At 38.6% G+C, this 23,490-nt stretch overlaps 1 protein-coding gene across 3 annotated transcripts in view; it reads right to left on the minus strand.

The window, feature by feature from the left end:
• Window positions 1-22,843: 22,843 nt before the first annotated feature.
• DIAPH2 (diaphanous related formin 2) overlaps window positions 22,844-23,490 on the minus strand; it is a 1,032,498-nt gene continuing 1,031,851 nt past the window's right edge. For all 3 annotated transcript variants that reach the window (XM_040467675.1, XM_040467674.1, XM_040467672.1), the window contains one exon: window positions 22,844-23,229. In XM_040467675.1, coding sequence (XP_040323609.1) covers window positions 23,165-23,229 — 65 coding nt within the window. In that variant the 3' untranslated portion in view covers window positions 22,844-23,164. The remainder of the gene's footprint in view (window positions 23,230-23,490) is intronic.

Raw genomic sequence — 23,490 nt, forward strand, 5'->3', positions numbered from 1 at the left:
ATCCATTTTGAGTTTATTTTTGTGAATGGTGTGAGAAAGTGGTCTAGTTTCAACCTTCTGCATGTTGCTGTCCAGTTCTCCCAGCACCATTTGTTAAAGAGACTGTCTTTTTTCCATTGGATGTTCTTTCCTGCTTTGTCAAAGATGAGTTGGCCATACGTTTGTGGGTCTAGTTCTGGGGTTTCTATTCTATTCCATTGGTCTATGTGTCTGTTTTTGTGCCAATACCATGCTGTCTTGATGATGACAGCTTTGTAGTAGAGGCTAAAGTCTGGGATTGTGATGCCTCCTGCTTTGGTCTTCTTCTTCAAAATTACTTTGGCTATTCGGGGCCTTTTGTGGTTCCATATGAATTTTAGGATTGCTTGTTCTAGTTTCGAGAAGAATGCTGGTGCAATTTTGATTGGGATTGCATTGAATGTGTAGATAGCTTTGGGTAGTATTGACATTTTGACAATATTTATTCTTCCAATCCATGAGCAGGGAATGTCTTTCCATTTCTTTAAATCTTCTTCAATTACCTTCATAAGCTTTCTATAGTTTTCAGCATACAGATCCTTTACATCTTTGGTTAGATTTATTCCTAGGTATTTTATGCTTCTTGGTGCAATTGTGAATGGGATCAGTTTCTTTATTTGTCTTTCTGTTGCTTCATTGTTAGTGTATAAGAATGCAACTGATTTCTGTACATTGATTTTGTATCCTGCAACTTTGCTGAATTCATGTATCAGTTCTAGCAGACTTTTGGTGGAGTCTATCGGATTTTCCATGTATAATATCATGTCATCTGCAAAAAGCGAAAGCTTGACTTCATCTTTGCCAATTTTGATGCCTTTGATTTCCTTTTGTTGTCTGATTGCTGATGCTAGAACTTCCAGCACTATGTTAAACAACAGCGGTGAGAGTGGGCATCCCTGTCGTGTTCCTGATCTCAGGGAAAAAGCTCTCAGTTTTTCCCCATTGAGGATGATGTTAGCTGTGGGCTTTTCATAAATGGCTTTTATGATCTTTAAGTATGTTCCTTCTATCCCGACTTTCTCAAGGGTTTTTATTAAAAAAGGGTGCTGGATTTTGTCAAAGGCCTTTTCTGCATCGATTGACAGGATCATATGGTTTTTCTCTTTTTTTTTTTGTTAATGTGATGTATCACGTTGATTGATTTGCGAATGTTGAACCAGCCCTGCATCTCAGGAATGAATCCCACTTGATCATGGTGAATCATTCTTTTTATATGCCGTTGAATTCGATTTGCTAGTATCTTATTGAGAATTTTGGCATCCATATTCATCAGGGATATTGGCCTGTAGTTCTCTTTTTTTACTGGGTCTCTGTCTGGTTTAGGAATCAAAGTAATACTGGCTTCATAGAATGAGTCTGGAAGTTTTCCTTCCCTTTCTATTTCTTGGAATAGCTTCAGAAGGATAGGTATTACCTCTGCTTTAAACGTCTGGTAGAACTCCCCTGGGAAGCCATCTGGTCCTGGACTCTTATTTGTTGGGAGATTTTTGATAACCGATTCAATTTCTTCGCTGGTTATGGGTCTGTTCAAGCTTTCTATTTCCTCCTGATTGAGTTTTGGAAGAGTGTGGGTGTTCAGGAATTTGTCCATTTCTTCCAGGTTGTCCAGTTTGTTGGCATATAATTTTTCATAGTATTCCCTGATAATTGTTTGTATCTCTGAGGGATTGGTTGTAATACTTCCATTTTCATTCATGATTTTATCTATTTGGGTCATCTCCCTTTTCTTTTTGAGAAGCCTGGCTAGAGGTTTGTCAATGTTGTTTATTTTTTCAAAAAACCAACTCTTGGTTTCGTTGATCTGCTCTACAGTTTTTTTAGATTCTAGATTGTTTATTTCTGCTCTGATCTTTATTATTTCTCTTCTTCTGCTGGGTTTAGGCTGCCTTTGCTGTTCTGCTTCTATTTCCTTTAGGTGTGCTGTTAGATTTTGTATTTGTGATTTTTCTTGTTTCTTGAGATAGGCCTGGATTGCAATGTATTTTCCTCTCAGGACTGCCTTCGCTGCGTCCCAAAGCGTTTGGATTGTTGTATTTTCATTTTCGTTTGTTTCCATATATTTTTTAATCTCTTCTCTAATTGCCTGGTTGACCCACTCATTCATTAGTAGGGTGTTCTTTAACCTCCATGCTTTTGGAGGTTTTCCAGACTTTTTTCTGTGGTTGATTTCAAGCTTCATAGCATTGTGGTCTGAAAGTATGCATGGTATGATTTCAATTCTTGTAAGCTTATGAAGGGCTGTTTTGTGACCCAGTATATGATCTATCTTGGAGAATGTTCCATGTGCACTCGAGAAGAAAGTATATTCTTTTGCTTTGGGATGCAGAGTTCTAAATATATCTGTCAAGTCCATCTGATCCAATGTCTCATTCAGGGCCCTTGTTTCTTTATTGACCGTGTGTCTAGATGATCTATCCATTTCTGTAAGTGGAGTGTTAAGTCCCCTGCAATTACCACATTCTTCTCAATAAGGTTGCTTATGCTTATGAGTAATTGTTTTATATATTTGGGCCCTCCGGTATTCGGCGCATAGACATTTATAATTGTTAGCTCTTCCTGATGGATAGACCCTGTCACTATTATATAATGTCCTTCTTCATCTCTTGTTACAGCCTTTAATTTAAAGTCTAGTTTGTCTGATATAAGTATGGCTACTCCAGCTTTCTTTTGGCTTCCAGTAGCATGATAAATAGGTCTCCATCCCCTCACTCTCAATCTAAAGGTGTCCTCAGGTCTAAAATGAGTCTCTTGTAGACAGCAAATAGATGGGTCTTGTTTTTTTATCCATTCTGATACCCTATGTCTTTTGGTTGGCGCATTTAATCCATTTACATTCAGTGTGATTATAGAAAGATATGGGTTTAGAGTCATTGTGATGTCTGTATGTTTTATGCTTGTAGTGATGTCTCTGGTACTTTGTCTCACAGGGTCCCCCTTAGGATCTCTTGTAGGGCTGGTTTAGTGGTGACAAATTCCTTCAGTTTTTGTTTGTTTGGGAAGACCTTTATCTCTCCTTCTATTCTAAATGACAGACTTGCTGGATAAAGGATTCTCGGCTACATATTTTTTCTGTCTAGCACACTGCAAATCTCGTGCCAATTCTTTCTGGCCTGCCAACTTTCAGTAGAGAGATCAGTCACGAGTCTTATAGGTCTCCCTCTATATGTGAGGGCACGTTTACCCCTTGCTGCTTTCAGAATTTTCTCTTTATCCTTGTATTTTGCCAGTTTCACTATGATATGTCGTGCAGAAGATCGATTCAAGTTACGTCTGAAGGGAGTTCTCTGTGCCTCTTGGATTTCAATGCCTTTTTCCTTCCCCACTTCAGGGAAGTTCTCAGCTATTATTTCTTCAAGTACCTCTTCAGCACCTTTCCCTCTCTCTTCCTCCTCTGGGATACCAATTATGCGTATATTATTTCTTTTTAGTGTATCACTTAGTTCTCTAATTTTCCCCTCATACTCCTGGATTTTTTTATCTCTCTTTTTCTCAGCTTCCTCTTTTTCCATAACTTTATCTTCTAGTTCACCTATTCTCTCCTCTGCCTCTTCAATCCGAGCCGTGGTGGTTTCCATTTTGTTATGCATTTCGTTTAAAGCGTTTTTCAGCTCCTCGTGACTGTTCCTTAGTCCCTTGATCTCTGTAGCAAGAGATTCTCTGCTGTCAGCTATACTGTTTTCAAGCCCAGCGATTAATTTTATGACTATTATTCTAAATTCACTTTCTGTTATATTATTTAAATCCTTTTTGATCAGCTCATTAGCTGTTGTTATTTCCTGGAGATTCTTCTGAGGGGAATTCTTCCGCTTGGTCATTTTGGATAGTCCCTGGCGTGGTGAGGACCTGCAGGGCACTTCCCCTGTGCTGTGGTGTATAACTGGAGTTGGTGGGCGGAACCGCAGTCAGACCTGGTGTCTGCCCCCAGCCCACTGCTGGGGCCACAGTCAGACTGGTGCTTGCCTTCTCTTCCCCTCTCCTAGGGGCGGGATTCACTGTGGGGTGGGGTGGCCTGTCTGGGCTACTTGCACACTGCCAGGCTTGTGATGCTGGGGATCTGGCGTCTTAGCTGGGGTGGGTAGGCAAGGTGCACAGGGGCAGGAGGGGCAGGCTTAGCTTTCTTCTCCTTAGGTGATCCACTTCAGGAGGGGCCCTGTGGCAGCAGGAGGGAGTCAGATCCGCTGCCGGAGGTTTGGCTCCGCAGAAGCGCAGACTTGGGTGTTTGCGCGGAGGGAGCAAGTTCCCTGGCAGGAACTGGTTCTCTTTGGGATTTTGGCTGGGGGATGGGCGGGGGAGATGGCGCTGGCGAGCGCCTTTGTTCCCCACCAAACTGAGCTCTGTCGTCCTGGGGCTCAGCAGCTCTCCTTCCCTTTGTCCTCCAGCCTTCCCGCTTTCTGAGCAGAGCTGTTAACTTATGACCTCCCAGCTGCTAAGTCGCGCTTGCTGTCGGCACACAGTCCGTCAGGTCCCTCCGCTTTTTGCAAGCCAGACTCGGGGGCTCTGCTTGGCCGGCGAGTCGCCCCTCTGCCCCGGCTCCCTCCCGCCAGTCCGTGGAGCGCGCACCGCCTCGCCGCCCTTCCTACCCTCTTCCGTGGGCCTCTCGTCTGCGCTTGGCTCCGGTGACTCCGTTCTGCTAATCCTCTGGTGGTTTTCCGGGTTATTTAGGCAGGTGTCGGTGGAATCTAAGTGATCAGCAGGATGCGCGGTGAGCCCAGCGTCCTCCTACGTCGCCATCTTCCCTCCTCCACCCCAACTTCCCAAGTTTCAACCTATTCCCTCTTTTCCCTTAAATCCCCTTGTCCTGTGTTCTTTTCCTGAGGGAATTCCTCAATTAAGTTCTGGTCTGATCAATTTTTAGTGCTAAGAAATTAATAGCTTCTAATGCCTTGATTTCTGAACATGGCATTTCTTTTTTTATTTTTTTTTAAATTTTTTTTTCAACGTTTATTTATTTTTGGGACAGAGAGAGACAGAGCATGAACGGGGGAGGGGCAGAGAGAGAGGGAGACACAGAATCGGAAACAGGCTCCAGGCTCTGAGCCATCAGCCCAGAGCCTACGCGGGGCTCGAACTCATGGACCGCGAGATCGTGACCTGGTTGAAGTCGGACGCTTAACCGACTGCGCCACCCAGGCGCCCCTGAACATGGCATTTCTGTCTTAAAAGCAAAGGAGTAGAGAAGCAATTAGGTGTTGGCATGGAGTGAGGATATCTCCCTGTTTATTGCATGGATGATGCAAGTGATAGGCTGGCACTATAGGGCAGAATTTTCACTGTTATTCAGAGGTACAATATAGACCATGGTGATATATTTTAATGTTGCCTTAGACCAAGAGACCGGAAAGAGTTAAACACTACAATTTAATATACCAAGATTAAAGCAATTATTGTAAATTAGTTTAATCATTCCTCAATATGCCTTCAGAAGCAGTTTTTTTTATCCTATTGTCATTACCAAATAAATGGAGGCTTGTAAATACAGATAAACTTCATTTTTTAAAGGATTGTCTATGCTCAAAGTTTCTGATGCTTTTAATTAAAAATTTCCCCATTATATAAAGTGTCTGTGTTGTGGCAGTGTGAGATACCAGGAGAACATGAATGAAATATGGGAAGGAAATGATGGCTAACGTGGTTGTCTTTTCATTTCTCCAACATATTTTTTTATTCTAAAGAGAGCAAGATCTATTCTTAGGATGGCTTCTGACTCTGGAGCTCCATAAGGCCAGGGAACAGGGAACAGCTTAAATGACTCTCTCCCTTTCAAGCCATAGATTTTAGACTCCTGTTTCTGGAACACTCCAGCAAGGAATCACTAAGGAAGTACTCCAGCAGATGGAAAGCAGTGCTTTTCAAGCTTTAATATGCATATAAATCACTTGAGAATCTGTTAAAATGCAGATTCTGATTCATTATCCTGGAGTGATGCCCAAGATAATTCATTTCTAACAAGTTCCCTGGTGATGCTAATGCTGCTTGTCTATGGAACATATTTTGAGTCATAAGGAACATTCTAGGTACAGAGTCTAGATATTGAGCCCTCTTTGGGTAGTAGCAGTGAAGGTATGAAGAGGCTCAGTGGAAAAGTGGCACAGTTCTATCTGAACCAAGTGAAGGGCAAAGGAAACAAAAGGGAGGCATATATGAGACTGCACTCATGCTCCCTACAGGTTCAGATAGATGGGTTTCAAGCAATATATACCAGAGAGGCAGTTGCTTTCTCAAGCTAAGGGAGAAAAAATGTCTACAGATTAAGATCATGTGTTCTGGAGTCATTTTCCCTGGGCTCAATCTCCACCTGTATCATTTCCTAATAGAGATCTTGATCATCCTTTAGTAAAATTTGAATAACAAAACCATCTCAGGGTGGTTGTGATGATTAAATGAAGTAGAGTGTAAAGCCTTAGAATAGCACCTGCTAAGAGTGCTCAATAAGTTGTAGCTATTGTCTTGCTTTTCCTCTTTGTGCTTATCTCATTTAAGTAGTACTTGGCTTTAGTAAAGTGTCAGCTAGCCATGGTAATGCCATATCTGCTTTTGAAGGGACTCTTTTTTATGACCACCTTTGTCCCAAGGGGAGAAAGAAAAGATCCTGTCATTCTTATTTCATCTCTTACTCCATCCATCTTTGCCTGAGTATTTAAAGAAAATCCAAAATATCACATTATTTCATCTGTACAAGCTTCAGAATATTTCTCTAATAGTTGAAGTCTTTTTATTTCCCAACACATAACCACAATACCACTATTACACCCAAAACATTAACAACAGTTTCTTATTATCATCTAATACCCAGTTTGTGAGCAATCATCCCTGATTGTCAAAAGTATCTTTTTATGGCCCATTAATTGCATTTGATTGGTATGTCTCTTAAGTCCTATCTCTCTATCAATTATTATTTAAAAAAACAAATTTTAGTTTTTAGAATTATTTTAGTCTTACAGAAAAATTTTGAAGATAGTACAGAGTTTGCACAAACCCACACCTAGTTTCTCCTATTATTAACTTCTGGCATTAATGTGGTATATTTGTCCTAATTAATGAACCAATATTGACACATTATTATTAACTAAAATCCATACTTTATTCATATTTCCTTAAGATTCCTCTATTGTTCTTTCCTCTCTTCGGACTCCGTACAGGACTCCACCTTGCATTTGGTTGTGGCAATGGTTAGTTTTATGTGCCTACTTGAGGGGGCCGTGGAGTGCCCAGGTACTTGGTGTGTCTGTGAGGGTGTGTGTATTTTTGAGATGACTCTTACAGCAGCTTCAGTTGTTTGAGATCTAGGAAAAATTGGTGATTTCAAACATAAATAGAATTCTAGACAAAAGCATGAAAATGGAAAAAAAACAAAAACAAACAAAAAAAAACCTTCCCTGCAGGAACAATGCTTATTTTGTGCTTTGACCCTTATTTCTGCGTCTGCCTACAAATTCTCTGGCTTGAGAATCACTTGAATTAAGAATGATTTAAAAATAATAATAGATTAGAGATGCAAATTGTCTTCTGTTTCTGCCAGAAGAAAATGTGGAATCTGGGCAATTATCTAGCATGGGGAAGTCCAGGCCCAAGGGAAAAGAAGGGAGAGAACAAGGCCTGAAGAAAGACATTTCCAAGCTCATCAATTATACATGGAACATTGCCAAGTTATAGGTGTTGTCCTGGGATAAATAAGGGCATTATACATAACCCCTGTTTCAAGGGTTTATGGTCTTAGGAAAATATTGCAATGAAACACACACATACACACACACACAGGCAACAATACATATCAATCTGTGGCAAAACTCCAGTGAAAACACCTATTGCTTAAAGCAAAGGGTGTATCTCTGGAGAGTAGAGATTACTCTAGAAGGAAAGGTTGGGTCAGACTGTGAAAGTCCTTGAATGTGAAATGTATCCTGTGGGCAATTAGAAGTTAATGATCTTTTGAAGGAGATGGGGATACCATATGCAAAAGATACCATTTTAGCATAATCAGTCATAATCAACAAACACTGAGTATTCAGCACAGTACCAGAGTCCAAGGTGCAGAGCTCTGTAAGGATAGAGAAAAAAAGGCAAAATCTATATTCTTAAAGAATTAAAAGCCTCTTTAGGGAGACAGACAAACTTAATGTACTAATATGGAATTATCTCAAATATAGACTATTAATTGGAGATAATTCCATATTAGTACATTAAGTTTGCAGATAAATCTTATACAAATATGTATATTTGTATCTTATATTTATATATATACATTTAATCTTATACATATATGTATATATGTACGTATATATGTACATACATATATGTATTTGTATAAGATTTATCTTCAAGGATACACAAAAGTCTGAGAATACTGGTTGTCTCCAGAGGAGAGAATTAAGGTGGATGGCAGGGAGGTGTCATTATATGCATACCCTTTGGTATTCCTGAGTTTTGAAACAAATGAATGTATTATATACTCACAATATTTAGAGGTATATAACAAAATGATGTGTATAATTGTATGAGAGAGGTAAAAGATGAATTTCAGCTGAGAGAATCTTGGAAGACTTCTTAGAGCATGTGGGCTATGAAGCTGTGTCTTTGGAAGGCAGCATTTCCACAGGTGATGGTTTGAATGGGAGGTATTTCAAGCAGAGGATAGAGTTTGCCTTGAGACACAGGGTGGGGGCTAGGTCTGTGCCACCTAATATAGGAGCCACTAGCCACATATGGCTACTAAGCATTGGAAATGTGGCTAGTGCATGCGAATTGAGATGTACTGTAAGCGTAAAATACTTATGGGTTTTTGAAAAGATAGTATTAAAAACAATGTAAAGTGCTTCATTAATAATTTTTATATTGATTACATGTTGAAAGGATAATATTTTAGATATACTAAGCTAAATTAAATATATTAAAATTAACATCAGTTGTTTCTATTTACTTTTTAAAATGTAGTTACTAGATAATTTAATATTACATCTGTGGCTTGCATTAGATTTCTACTGGCCAGTGATGATCTAGATAAAGAAGATGTTCAGAGAATGGTGAGTTACGTTGTGATGCTGCAGCAGAGGGTATATGGGTAAGAGTAAAAAGAAGTTTGGAAAAAGTGAGCTCAGCCAAATTTTGGAGGATGTTGGCTACTGAGCTAAAGAGTTTGCACTTTAATTTTCTATTCATTTGTGATCCACTGTGGGGATTTGAGTGTGGGAATAAGATAATAAAATGACTACTTTGAACAGGGATGAAAGTATAGGCAGAAAGAGTAGTTATTACAGTAATCAAGGAGAGGGATACAACGGTCTGGGCTTGGGTGGTGGCTTTAAAATCAGAAAGAGATCCACGTATACTACACTGTGAAGGGAAAATTGATATAACTGAGTGGTGGTATGGATGTCAAAAACAACATGAGGGTTTGTAACCCTGGTGATAAGAAGCACATCAGTGCTAGTGATAAACACAATGAAGCCTGGAGTGGGAGTTAGATGGGAATTGCCTGGGAGAGAAGATAATTCTGAGTTTTGACATGGTGATCTTGAGATGGCTAGCTGAAACGTGGGATTAAGAGTATGAGACAAACAGATGAGTCTTAGTAAAGGAGATCATGGTAGTGAGATAAATATAATAATGATTTGTATTTGTATGGCATTATAACTACACAAAATGTTCTCACATACATTATTTTACATACTTCTTACAATAATCCAAGGCTCAAAGAGTTTAAGTAACTTGCACAAAGTAACACAGCTACCTAGTGGCCAAGGTAGCATACCAAAACTTGTTTTCTTTATATTACTGTAATTAAAATAAAATGCCAAAAGAAAATGTAGAGAAAACTTAGGCTCTAGATTATACAATTTTTGTTCCCCTAACCTGCTCCCTAACTTAAGGGCCAGACTCAACCTCGGAAAACCCATCTTGGGTTCTCTTCATTGTTTTTTTTTTTTTTTTTTGACATTTATTTATTATTGAGAGACAGAGAGACACAGAGCGTGAGCAGGGGACGGGAGAGAGGGGGAGACACAGAGTCTGAAGTAGGCTCCAGGCTCCTAGCTGTCAGCACAGTGCCTGACGCGGGGCTTGAACTCACAAGCTGTGAGATCATGATCTGAGCTGAAGTTGGACATTTAACCAACTGAGCCACCCTGGTGCCACATGTCTTCATTGTTTTAAATGCCATTTTCAGAGATGAGGAAACTGAGGCGCTGGGAAATTATTGTGTATTAGAGGGATAGGTGGAAGTCAGACAAGGGTTGTTGTAGATTGCATTATTTTCAAATATTAACTTTCCCTTTCTGTTAGAGAGTTCATCCCTGCTTCCTGCCAGGAACCCTGCCAAATTAATGTGTGTTTGGTCCTAGAACTTGCTTTGGTCAATGGAATGTGAGCCAAAGTGACCTCCACCACATACAATAAAAAGCTTTAATAGCCATGGCATGGTTCAGATTTTTTTGTTCTTTTCCTTCTGATATAAGAATGACATGTCCCAAATAAGGACTTCTCCTTCAGTCATGATCCTTGAATGAAGAAGGCATGTAAAACTGAGCCATGGATGACCCGTAGTTGCCACATGGACCTTTGCTATGGTAATTGAGGTTTGGGGTTGTTTGTAACAATAGTACAACCTAGCTAAAGCTGAATAAAACATTACTCCACTGTATGTATTTTGTGAGTATACAAATACTCACTTTTCATATGGTTAACTTCTACTCATCCTTTTTTTATTTTTTAAAGGTTATTTATTTTTTAGTTAGTTATTTTTTAGAGAGAGAGCATAAGCAGGGGAGAGGAACAGACTGGGGTGGGGAGAGGGAGAGGGAGAGAGGGGGGGGAGACAGAGAGAGAGAGAGAGAGAGAGAGAATATCCCAAGCAGAATCATGCTCAGTGCAGAACCTGATGCAGGGCTTGATCTCATGACTGTGAGATCATGACCTGAGCCAAAATCAACAGTCTGATGTTTTAACCTACTGAGTCACCCAGGCACCCCTGACTTCTACCCATCCATTAAGTCTCCAATTAAATATCACTTTTTCAGAGAGGCTGTTCTTGACCACCCAGTCTAATTTAGACCCCCTTCACCACCACACACATATACACATACATTATTTTCTCCTATAGTATCTGTTATTGTTTCCTTCTTAGACATTTCGCTTAATTGTAATCATATATAGATTTATCATTAGCATGCTCCACTTGTAAGCTCATGAAGACCTGGATCATGTCTATTTTTGCTTATAATGCCTGTCACATGTAGTTGCTCACTGGATATTTGTGGGATAAGTAATGAACAAATAAATAGCTTGTTAACATGACTTTTTGAATCATCCAGCAAAAAGGTAGGGGGATGCTGTGATTAGGGGAAATAATGTTCCTGAAGAACCTCCTATGTGGTAAGATTAACTACTATTTTTATTTTTCTCCTTCCCTTTCAAGGAAACTGAAAGCAGCAGAACTTTTAAAAAACCTTAAAATTAGATTCACTCACCAACAGACCTCTGCAGCCTGGCAGGTTTCTTGCCTAATACCAGGAAAGCATGAGGAAGCCTGCAGATAGACTAGAAGTGCTCCTTTGAAATAAAAGAGAACTGTTGCCATAAAATGTTGTTATATGGAGTAAGACAGTCACCTGCATTTCCTGATTGGAGTGATGAGATGTAGTGAGAAGCAATAAGGAGGGGAAGAGAAAGAGTCTAATTGGAACTGGGAATTATGGGCTGGGTGTAGTAGACGCCTTTCTGATCAAAACCAGAAAAACCAGGGCTACTTCCCCTGACTTTCACCTTCCAAGAGACCATTTAAGAGGTAGCTCTGGATTGTATCTCACCAAATTGGCAATCAAAAGTTTGAAGGTTCTGTGCAAAATTGTCAGCTTCTATATAACAGGGACTTATACACATCTGCATGCTCAGGTGTGGGATGGAGGAGGAAGCAACAATTCTGTATTTTAAATTGTGATGTCTCTTGTATGGAAAAACCCACAAGTTTCCACAACTTGAATTGTTGAAACACACAGTGGAACCTAATATGAAGGGTACAGTGTCAGTGGGTGGAGTCAATGACTCATGAATCCCTTTGCTACAGGGATGCTCGTTAATCCTGTGACTCTAAAGTTCCTGTGATCTGTGACTCCAAAACAGATAGGGTAGATTACTTAGGCAGAGCAGAAGAAGTTACGCTTATGGGAATATACTGCGCCTTTAAAAGTAAGATAAATATAATAAAAAGCAGGCAGCATAATTGCCATGACTTATACCCTATGACATTTGATAATAACAAGGTTGGTACATTACAAATAAGTTCCACATTTATAACTCTGCCTTTATATTTACACTTATTAAATTGTTTAGGGAGGTGGTGGTTCCTGGATGCTGGAGGCCCATATATAAAACATATTAGCATAATTGGAGTACAGCCAAATCCCTCAGTGTACATTGCAGATATTTGTTAAAAGCTTGACCTTGGAGGTAAAACCTTCTTCCTTGTCTTCAGTCATCAACTCCTGAAAGCACTCCTCTGAAATTAACTCCCAGTCATCCATAGTTGGAGGAGATTGTCCTCATCGCTGACCTTAGGCAGACCCTCAGATTCCAGGACAACAATTAAGGCTATGTTCTTACCTTGAGGAAATTAGCTATGATTTTCCATTACCTGTATCAAAAATTCCTTTTCATTTGTTTAATTCATTGAGAGTTGACACTACACATTAGTTCACTGAGCAATTGCTTTAGGTAAAGGCCCAGAGATGAATGAGACAGTCATTGCCATCAAGAAACATACTTTAGTCAAGGACACAGACAAGTAACTCTAGTAAAAGGCAGAATGAAATAAAGGCCATAATAAAAGTATGTGCAAATTACTGTAGGAGCATTAATAACATAATTTACTTTAAAGAGGGAAGGATAATTAAGGAATCATGTTTGTTTGTTTATCATTGGTAAGCTCCACTGATAAATCCAGCGCAGAATGTCTGAAGGGATTGTGAAGAGGTTTGAAAGCTACATTTTCCGTTCCTGAGAACTTTGAAGCCCATAATAGTTTTGTTAATTAAGAAGCACAATAAGGACACTTGGGTGGTTCAGTCAGTTCCAACTTTGGCTCAGGTCATGATCTCATGGTTTGTAAGTTGGAGCCCCTGCTTTGCGCTCTGTGCTGACAGTTCAGAGCCTGGAACCTGCTTCAGTTCCTGTGTGTGTCTCTCTCTCTCTGCCCCTCCCCTGCTCGTGCTATGTCTCTCCCTCCCTCTCAAAAATAAACATTAAAATTTTTTAAAAAGAATAAAAATTGTTAATTTGGGCCAAGAAAGGCATTTTAGAAAGCAATCTCTAGTGGTGTAAAAGGTTGAAGAGGTAAGAAACTGAAATGGGATGATCAACTTCTGTGCCTGACTGGATGTTATGGGAGAGGGAATAATACAAGATGTTTCTGGTATTTCTAGCCTGAGAGACTGAGAAGTTATGGTACCTATAATGAGAGGGGAAATCTGGATAAAAGAATCTGTTTTCTAGGGAACATTTTTGGTTGGGAACATACTGAGTTTAGTGTGTGAGATATCATTTACAAACTGAAGATGGTTCTGAAGTTCAGAAAGAATTGCAGTCATTTGCTCATAAGAAATTGTCAAAGCCATGGAAATGGCCAAGATGGCCCTGGTTGTGGGGAGAATACAAATGAATGCTGGAGATACTGCCTATATTTTGTTGAAAACAATCACTAATAAAGAGGACTGAGAAATTTTCTGAGTGGTGGGGAAAGATAGGACTAAGTGTTCTTTATAGAAGAGTGGGAGAAAGTAACTGGAATGACAAGAGGAATTCATGGCTTAATAATTAGGTAGTTGTTGATAGTCTTGAAGGAGACAGATTCATGGGAGGGTTGCTGTTCTTCATTAGGATTCTTGAGGATGCTTGTAGACTGAGAGGAAAGATGATGGAATAATGGATTCAAATAGTGAAAGCCTTTTCAAAGTACAAAGTACCACCCCCCCCAACACACACACACACACACACACACACACACACACAGCAAGTCATATTTTATCCCAGATGCTCTGGAGTTGCAGGTAAGCGACACCTAACAGATGCTATGATTTTTATCATGATACCGAATTCTGCTGAGGAGCCTTATCCATGGTCCCTTTCCTTTTCTTCCCTTCCCCAAGCACTACTATAAGTGCTACCAGTTGTTTAGTCAGGTAAAATACTCCATTACTTGATTTTTGGTAGGAAGTCTAGACCACTGTAGTATTATGTCATAAGATTCCAAAAACTATTCGAAGTGAAAATTCATAGTATTTAGGTATTTTCAATTTAATTCCCATTGTGATATTTGGGGTTTTGTAGGGCAACAGACAACAACACAAGATATTTGCTGGGTGTTAGGGGGCAGGGGTGAGATGGAGCAGATCCATAAAACAGGTTCCCTTCCAAAACAAAAGAATATTAGCTAGAATAGTCATTCAGTGTCACACGTACCCAGCAATAGAATGTACTGAGGAGGAAAGCCTTATGGTTGAGTAGAAAGGTATTTATCATAAAGAGGATAGACTTGGCCACAGTTTGGAAGTCTGAGAGATTCCTGGGAAAATAGTAAAACAGGAGAATTTGCTGCTCTTTTAGAGTAATAATTGTCCCAGAACCTCTTAAATGTATGGTTTAAAATATTAACTAGACACTTAAGAAGTTCTCACTATGAACTAATTAAATCTTTTTCCATAAATTGCACTTCATCTACATTCCTTTCTTCCCTATATGAGACCAAAACTGAATCAGTACATTTTAATGTCCACTCAATCTTTGTCAGTTTCTTTGAACAGCCATTCAGTGTTTTCACTTTCAGTATTATTAAATAGAAAAGAGAAAAAAGCAGGAAAGAGGAAAAGGTAAGAAAAGGAACACCACATAGAGAGCCTACCTTTGCCCTTCTTACCATTATCACTATAAATCACTGAACAAGTTCTTGTTCAGAATCATGCTCTCCTGTCTGCTTTGTCTGTATGACTTGATGCTACTTGTATATAGGGCTTGTATGAGCCATTCAACAGTACAGACAATAGGATCATAAGTGTCAGAGCAGTAGGTGTGCATATCAGTGGTATCACTACAAAGATGAGCTCTTCTTGTGTTCAACTTTTTGGTTGAAAGTAGCCCATCAGTCACTCAGGTTTAAAACCTTAGTGTCAGATTTGAATCCTCTCTCTCCTCACATCCTCAACATCTAACCGATTGCCAGTTCTTTAGATACCACTTGGATCTGTCCCACAGATGCTACCCTAGTTTAGGCCCTCATTATTTATCTAAAGTATTGCAATAGCCTCCAACAAAGTGGTCCTTCTGTGACCTCTCCCTCTGTCTTACACAGAGCTTCCAGCATCATCTTCCTTAAATGCTCCATTATCATTGCTTTCCTCAAAATCCCTCAGTATTTTCCTATCATTTATAAAATCAAGCCCCAAATACACAACTGCTACCTCCTTTTCATGGGCCTCATACTCTAGTGAAACTGAATTATTCAATATTCCCTACATATGCATATCAAAATTTGTACTTCTACTCATTCCTTCCCTCTCTCCTCAAAAAAAAAAAAAAAAAAAAAAAAGAAAGAAAAAAAAAACCTAAGCTTTTTAGAGTAGGGACCACATCTATTTGATTCATTGTTATGTTCTCAGTGTCTAGCATTCTGGTTGGCACATGGTAGGTGCTTATTACATACTGACTAAATAAAAGCTTCATATATCCAAATCTACTTACCCTTTAATTTTCAGTTCAAATGCCACTGTGACAAAAAGCCTATATTGACATTTGTTTCCCACCTTAATACCTATACTTCACCTCTGTAAAACTGATTTGTTCTTTTTTTCTGAACTCACATAGGCTTTATCTATCCCACTCTTATGACATTGATTACTTTCTTTCCACCTTGGATTACAATTCTGTTTGTACATGTCCCATCTTGCACTGGACTGTGAGACCTCTGAAGTGGGAGCTATGTTTAATTCATAATTGCACCCTCAAAAGCAATGTTCATGGAATGGATCAATGATTAGAATAGCCACACTGGAAGCTTTAAAAAAGTAGAGAAGTTAAGGGTTTATTATTATGATTTCTAATAATACGATAAGAGCTCTTGTGCTTTTTTTTAAATGCTTATTTTTGAGAGAGAGACAGAGTGTGAGTGGGGGAGGGGCAGAGAGAGAGGGAGACACAAAATCCAAAGCAGGCTCCAGGCTCTGAGCTGTCAGCACAGAGCCCTACCTGGGGCTCAAACTCATGAACCGCGAGATCATGACCCGAGCTGAAGTCAGACACTCAACTGACTGAGCCATCCAGGCACGCTAGAGCTCTTGTGCTTTGATGATTAATATCAAAAGGTGAAAATATTGTCAGGACCCCAATTAGCAAAAATACAGGTGAAAATATTGGCTGAACCTGTATTAGCCAAGATATATGACCATCATGGCTAGAGACTGAATTTCACTAATCACCAAAAACTAGAAAGTCATGATTCACATACTTCATTAATTTGTAAGTTTTTTCCCCTACAATGCATATCAACTGTAATATTTTATTTGGGACTCTAGACATCTAAATAAATTCAGTCTTTAAATGGGATATTTGGCTATATATTTCCTTCATTATAAATCAAAACTATATGTTACATACATTGCACATATTTCAACATCCAGATTTCCATTTTCCTTTGAGCTCTTGGTTTTAAGCTCAAATTGCCCTGGTTGTGGATACCAAGGTTTAAAGACTCCTTACTAAGGAATTACTCTGAGGGAGAAAAAAAAAAGCCAATGTAGGGGCGCCTGGGTGGCTCAGTCAGTTAAGCGGCCAACTTCGGCTCAGGTCATGATCTCGCGGTCTGTGAGTTGGAGCCCCTCGTCGGGCCCTGTGCTGACAGCTCAGAGCCTGAAGCCTGTTTCGGATTCTGTGTCTCCCTCTCTCTGACCCTCCCCTGTTCATGCTCTGTCTCTCCCTGTCTCAAAAATAAATAAAACGTTAAAAAAAAAAAAACCTAATGTATTTGATTCCTGGAGCAACCCAAAATTCCAAGGGAAACAATGGTAGTGCCAGGCACTTTGTATCATATCATTTACAGATCTGGTTATTACCTTGTCCAACCCTCCATCTTCCAGTCAGCCCACCTATGATGAGAGATTCTTTTGAAAGCCTTCCAGAGAACAATTACATACATTTATTTACTCATATACACATTTGGTACTCATTCCAGATTTTTACCCCTCTGACCATTTGAAGTCCATTTGCTTTCATTCATTCTATAATCAAGACCAAAAAAAAAACCCCAAAAACAAAAACAAAAAAAAACAACAACAAAAAAAAAGAAAAAATAACAAAAAAAAAACCCCACTTTTCTGTATAGAGTTTCCCTGGAAGATGTAAATTATCCTTCTGACTTTTCTGGATTTTTAAGTTCTACATTTCTACACTACACTGGAAAGCAGTGCTAAAGAATACTTAAATAAAATCTTAGGATTCCCACAGGTATGTTTGTCTTTGAATATATCCCATGATTTCCATCTGACCAGGTCCTTATAGAAACACTCTTGTATTTCTCTTCAGTTGAAGCTTCTTCTAAAATGTTCTTACATCCTGTCTTTATACTTCAGTTTGTGCCTGTTCAGTCACCCTGAATATTAGCATAGGCAACACATTTAATGTATATCTTAACTTTATTTAATAAGTGAGTATGCATTACATATAGACTACAAGTTGTTCTTGGTCATGTAAAGAGACAGGTATCTAATCCAAAGCAAAATGAGAGCATGAATCCACAGTTCTCCTGCTGCTGAAATACTTCTGGGTATCTTGGCATGGGCACAGTCTTCCTCAATACCCATTCAAAGCAGGCTTTGTTGTCACCTCTCCATTCAGCTGAGGGAATCACAATATCTAAAGTCAGCTTGAAAGAACCCTTCTGTATCAGAGGTAGTTTTATGCCTGCATTATAAATCATAGAAGACATTTGGTCAAAGAGTACATAAAAGGGGTAGGAGGGAAACACCAGAGTTCAGAGTTGGAACCAATTATTTTTTCAAACTAAGCATTGGCCATAGTAGCAAAAGTATCAACAAAATTTTAGAATAGCCTGTAAAACTGTTTAACATCAAAGCATGCATTAGGCTGTACAGACAATAGCTTTTAGAGGAAACCTTGAGTTTGGTGCAAGCACCAAGGATGCATTTTAAAAAGTGAAAAGCACATTTGTATGCAATGATTAGTGTAGTGAGCTAAATGATGGCTTCCCCAAAATATGTCCATGTCCTAGTTCCTAGAACCTGTGATGTTACATTATTTGGAAAAAGGGTCTTCACAGATGTAATTAAGATTATTTATATGAGGAGATTATTATGGATAAACCAGGTACGTCCTAAATGCTGCAGCAAGTGTTCTTATGAGAGAGAGGCAGAGGTAGGTTAGATACACAGAGGAAAAAGAAATGTGAAAACATATCAAAGAGAGATTTGGACACAGCCAAGGAAAGAATGACAGTCACAAGAAACTGGAAGAGACTACCAACAGATTTTCTTCTGGAGCCTCCAGAGGGAGTACAAGGAGTACGAACCTACTAAGACCTCAGTTTAGGACTTTGGGCCCCTCAAATAATAAGAGAATAAACTTATGTTATTTTAAGGTATCATGTTTTGTGTATTGTTACAGCAGCCACAGGAACACAATACAGATTTTGGTAACAGGAATTGAGGTACCCCTATAATGAATGACTAAACATGTGGAAGTGGCTTAGGAGGTGGATAATGGGTAGAGGCTGGAAGAATTGTGATGTATGTGATAGAAAAAAAAACATACACTGCTGTTAGTAATATGAATGTTAAAATTGCTTCTGGTGAGCTCAGAAGGAACTGAGGGACATTTTATTGGAAACCAGAGGGAAGGGGATCCTTCTTATATAGTGGCAAAGAACTTATCTGAATTGTTTCTGGCAGTTGTATGGAAGGTAGAATTTGTAATGAACTTGAATATTTGGCTGAGGAGATTTCCAAGCAAAGTGTTGAAGGTAAGGCCTATTTTCGTCTTGAGCTCATAGTAAAATGCAAGAGGAAAAAGAGAAATTGAGGAAATAACTATTAGGCAGAAAGGAACCAGCACATGATAATTCAGGTAATTTTGAGCCTGAATATTCAGATTGCAAAAGATGCTAAAATTAGGAGATTGTACTCTGGAGATAAAGCCAGCCTCTGGCTAGTGTTGAAGAGATGGCAGACTCATGGATCCACTCAACCATCTCAATAGAAGCCAAGAATAGAGATGGAATTATCCAGCAAAGGTCTGTGAGAACTCTTACCTCAATATTGAATCAATTTGACATACATGGGAGGCCCACAAACTTTTTGAGAATGTTATACTGGCTGAAACAGTTCTAGTTTTGCCTGAAAAGGATGGAGACATAACAAAATGACAGAAGGTTGTCAGACTACCAAAATTTTACAGGCACGAAACAGGATGATAAAGCTGCAAACATGTGCTACCCTTCAATAAATAAGGCCATTCCTAGAGCAGAACTGCAAGGTGCAGAGGCAGAGGCCCAAGTAGGGGAGCAGAGGCAGAAGTGCCAACCATGGGCACAGAGACAGAGACTTGATCCTTGGGCAAAGAGGCCAGAACTGCAGGCTTAAGGGGTGTAGTCCTGAAATAAGGAGGATTATTGTCAGGGCAAGAAACCTAAGGGGATTATGCCTGGCTGAAATTTGAGTTATCAGGCCATGTGACTTTTTTTCAACTTTCCATTTTCTCTATTTGGAATAGGAATGTCTATAACTATTGTCCTATGCTTGTCCCACCATTGTATTTTGGAAGCAGATAAGTTGTTTTTACAGTGTATGCTTTTTTTTCTCTATCACATACATCATAGTTCTTCCAGCCTCTACCCATCATTGACATTTGGATAGACATTTTGCCCCAGGATTTTCACCTATACCTGATTTAGATGATCCAGATGATGAGATTTGGGACTATTGAACTCATGATGTTTGGATGAGATTTTAGACTTAGAGTTGATGCTATAATGGGTTGAGACTTTGGGGAATGTTGAGATGGGGTGAATATATTTTGCACATGGGACAAATATAAATTTGGGGGGACAAAGGGCAGACTGTAATGGGCTGGGGGGTACCTCCAAAAAGATATGTCTACATCCTAACTCCCAGAACCTTTGAATGTTACTTATTTGGAAAAAGAGTCTTATAAGTGTAAATTAAGTTTAGGGACTTCAGATGAAATTATCTTAGATTATCTGGGTGGGCCCTAAATTATAACAAAAGCATCATTATAAAAGAAGCATAGGAAGATTAGATATGCAGAGGAGAAAGTGATGTGAATATGGAGCAGAGATGTAGCCATAACCCAGGGAAGGCCAGTAGCCACTATATGCTGGAAGAATCAGGGGAAGATTTTGCTCTGGAGACTTTGAGGCATCATGGCCCTTCATTTTGGGCATCTTGTCATGGGGACCATGAGAGAATACATTTCTGGTGTGATGAGGCACGAATTTTATGGTAACTTGTTACCTTGCAGACAAAGGGCACTAATGTAGCTAGTAAACATTTTAAGGATTTTGCAGTTTTAAAAATCATTCTGAAGAAAATCTGCATAAATTGGTGCTTCTCATTGTGGCAGTAATAAACCTAAAAAAGACTTTAGTGTAATTTGGTTCTATGCTAAAAATGTCACTACGTACTTTTGTTGGCTATAATTTTCAATCTAGAACAAAATTGCAAATGGCTAAAGCAGGACTATTATAAATCTGGGAAGCAAATCCTTCAACTCCATTATTGGAATTTCACAAAAGACCCTAAAAGGTTCCATACTGTTTGTGAAAACCATGTGCCATTTCTCAAAATACAAATATATATCAATAATAGTATTTCATTTACTCTTTTCACAAACTAAAAAATAAGGCAAGTTCACATCTGGAAAAAGCAATACACATCAGTATTTCTACTTCGACCATCTTGATGATATGACATGGCAAATGCCACTAAATTTTAGTCAGGTTAATATTTCAAAATATCATTTTCCTACAGCCTGAAAAGCTATCAAAAGACCCAGGTCAGAACATGAAGATTTCAGAAAAGACTTTGTGAAGTCAAAAATACATACATTAATTATTTGCATAAATTTGTAAATCTTTGTTGTTGTTACGAAACAGCATATGAAATTGATATTCCCCTTAAACTTATTTGTGTATGCATTTGTGTGTGATTTAAAGATAGGATGAAATTGTAAAATCTCAGATACTGTCATTCATTTTGATTTCTCTATTGTAGCAGCTTCAGAGATTTTTAAAATGTAATACCCACGTAGGAACCCACACAAGAATGCACTGGAGGAAAAGGTAGCAGTTTGAATAAGTATACATCTCTATATAAAGGAAACTGTGAATTATTGGTCACTTGTTTACATTATTTCAAAAGGTGACTTGCCAAGCCAGTCACTTATTCTTTCTGAATGCCTATAATGTGCTTTGAAGAAGTAGAAATAGGATTTTCTATATAAGAAATATACATATAAGAATTTTTTTACAGTAATCACAATCATCTGCATGGATTAGTCTTGAAATTACACTCTAGAGAAATTATACCATATTATTTCAATGCATATTTTAAAGTAACAGACAAGTTAGGTATAACTTCTATTCCTTCATCTATTTAAGAAAAATGTAGAACCTGTTTTTCCTCCTAGGGCTGTTTTGGCAGTGTCATTTTAATTTGTTAATATAATGTAAGTAAGTATGATGATGATTAAAAAGTTCAATTAGTCACTGGGATGTGGAATTATAGTAGCAGTAGATATAAATATATACACATATATACACATACATACATATAATTTTTTACTTCTTCACACCACCAAGGCAGAATTGGAAAGGTGAGTAAGTAGAAAGGAAGATAAAACAGCTGAAGTTTCAGACAGTTTTCTGCTGCCTACAGAGAGAAATCTTTTTCCTCTCAGGTCTTTTAGAACTTTATTCCCTGCTTTCAAGGGGGTCATGAAAGAAAGAAGCAATAGAGAGAAGAAATAAACCACAGAGAATAGGAATCAATATTTACCTTTTAAAAATCTAAATAAAGGTGATAGAATTTTAAGGTTCATCTCAGAATAAACATTAAAATGTGAGGTTTTCTCAAAAATAGCCATATAAAGTATTTCTATAAAGTAGATATATGTGCATAATTAGAAAATACCTATTTAAATAAAGTTTAAATCACTTTCTCTAACTGCTTCTGTTAAACTCTGGTTTATTTTTAGCAATAAGTGCCTGTAACATCATGTTGAAACTCTAGATTAATGATAAGTTTAATTTCAGCCAAAGCAGATGAATCCATCATCTTTTGCTTGAGATAAGATTTGAAATAAATTCATGGGGTTGAAGCAGCAATTTTTTTGAGTTTCCAAAATGGTTTCTCTAGCACAGTGTGCAATATTAGCTAGTGTCTCTTCAAATTGTTAACATACACATTTTCATTGGCCTGTTCTTTTTCCATGTAACAGGAATCAGAAGCAGACACTGAATAATTCTTTCTATTCCTTTCTTTTCCATTTTTTTTGGAGGGGGTGACCTGTAAATTTGAGCAACATTGTAATTTTTTTTAATTTTTTTTCAACGTTTATTTATTTTTGGGACAGAGAGAGACAGAGCATGAACGGGGGAGGGGCAGAGAGAGAGGGAGACACAGAATCGGAAACAGGCTCCAGGCTCTGAGCCATCAGCCCAGAGCCCGACGCGGGGCTCGAACTCACGGACCACGAGATCGTGACCTGGCTGAAGTCGGACGCTTAACCGACTGCGCCACCCAGGCGCCCCTGTAATTTTTTGACAGGGTGACTGTTTCTGAATTTTTTACCCTTTTCATCATTACCATCAGGTCACACACAATAACAAATAATACACATCTTTACACTAAAATGGAACACATATTTTATAATCTTTGTAATTGTGTTTGTTTTAGTATAATTGTGAGAGGAGTATTGCAATAGCTTTCCAGATACATGCTACTTCACCCAGCTAAGCTTGATCTTTGCAGAAATGTACGTATTTTCTCTCTATCCCTTGAGTGGATGTTTTGTTCTTCTCAAAATTTCTGATTTTGTTTACTTATGATTTTGTTTTCATATTCTTTGGCATCAGGAATCACTTAGATGAGATAGTTCCATTGTGGCGAGAGCGTGACCTTTCCAAAGGTACTCGGCTATTATCTGTAAGACAAAGAGAAAGAGAACCAAAAACACAGTGAGCGGTAGATCTTGCCTATTACACAAAGTTGGGTCAGGAGAGGTTTTCAAATAGTCCTGAATCACTTCAAATGAATATGTAAATAAGTAACAAGGAGCCCAGATATGAGGTGGTCATGCTGCAGCTCTTGGGCTGAGTTCAAGAGTCTTGCAATCAGCAATAAATAACTTTTCTTGATAAGTGAAGTCAGAGTGATGAAAGAAATGGAAGCACTCTCTCAAGCA

Source organism: Herpailurus yagouaroundi, unplaced genomic scaffold (genome assembly GCF_014898765.1).
Source record: "Herpailurus yagouaroundi ecotype Mexico unplaced genomic scaffold, PumYag 67556, whole genome shotgun sequence".
Taxonomy (NCBI): domain Eukaryota; kingdom Metazoa; phylum Chordata; class Mammalia; order Carnivora; family Felidae; genus Herpailurus; species Herpailurus yagouaroundi.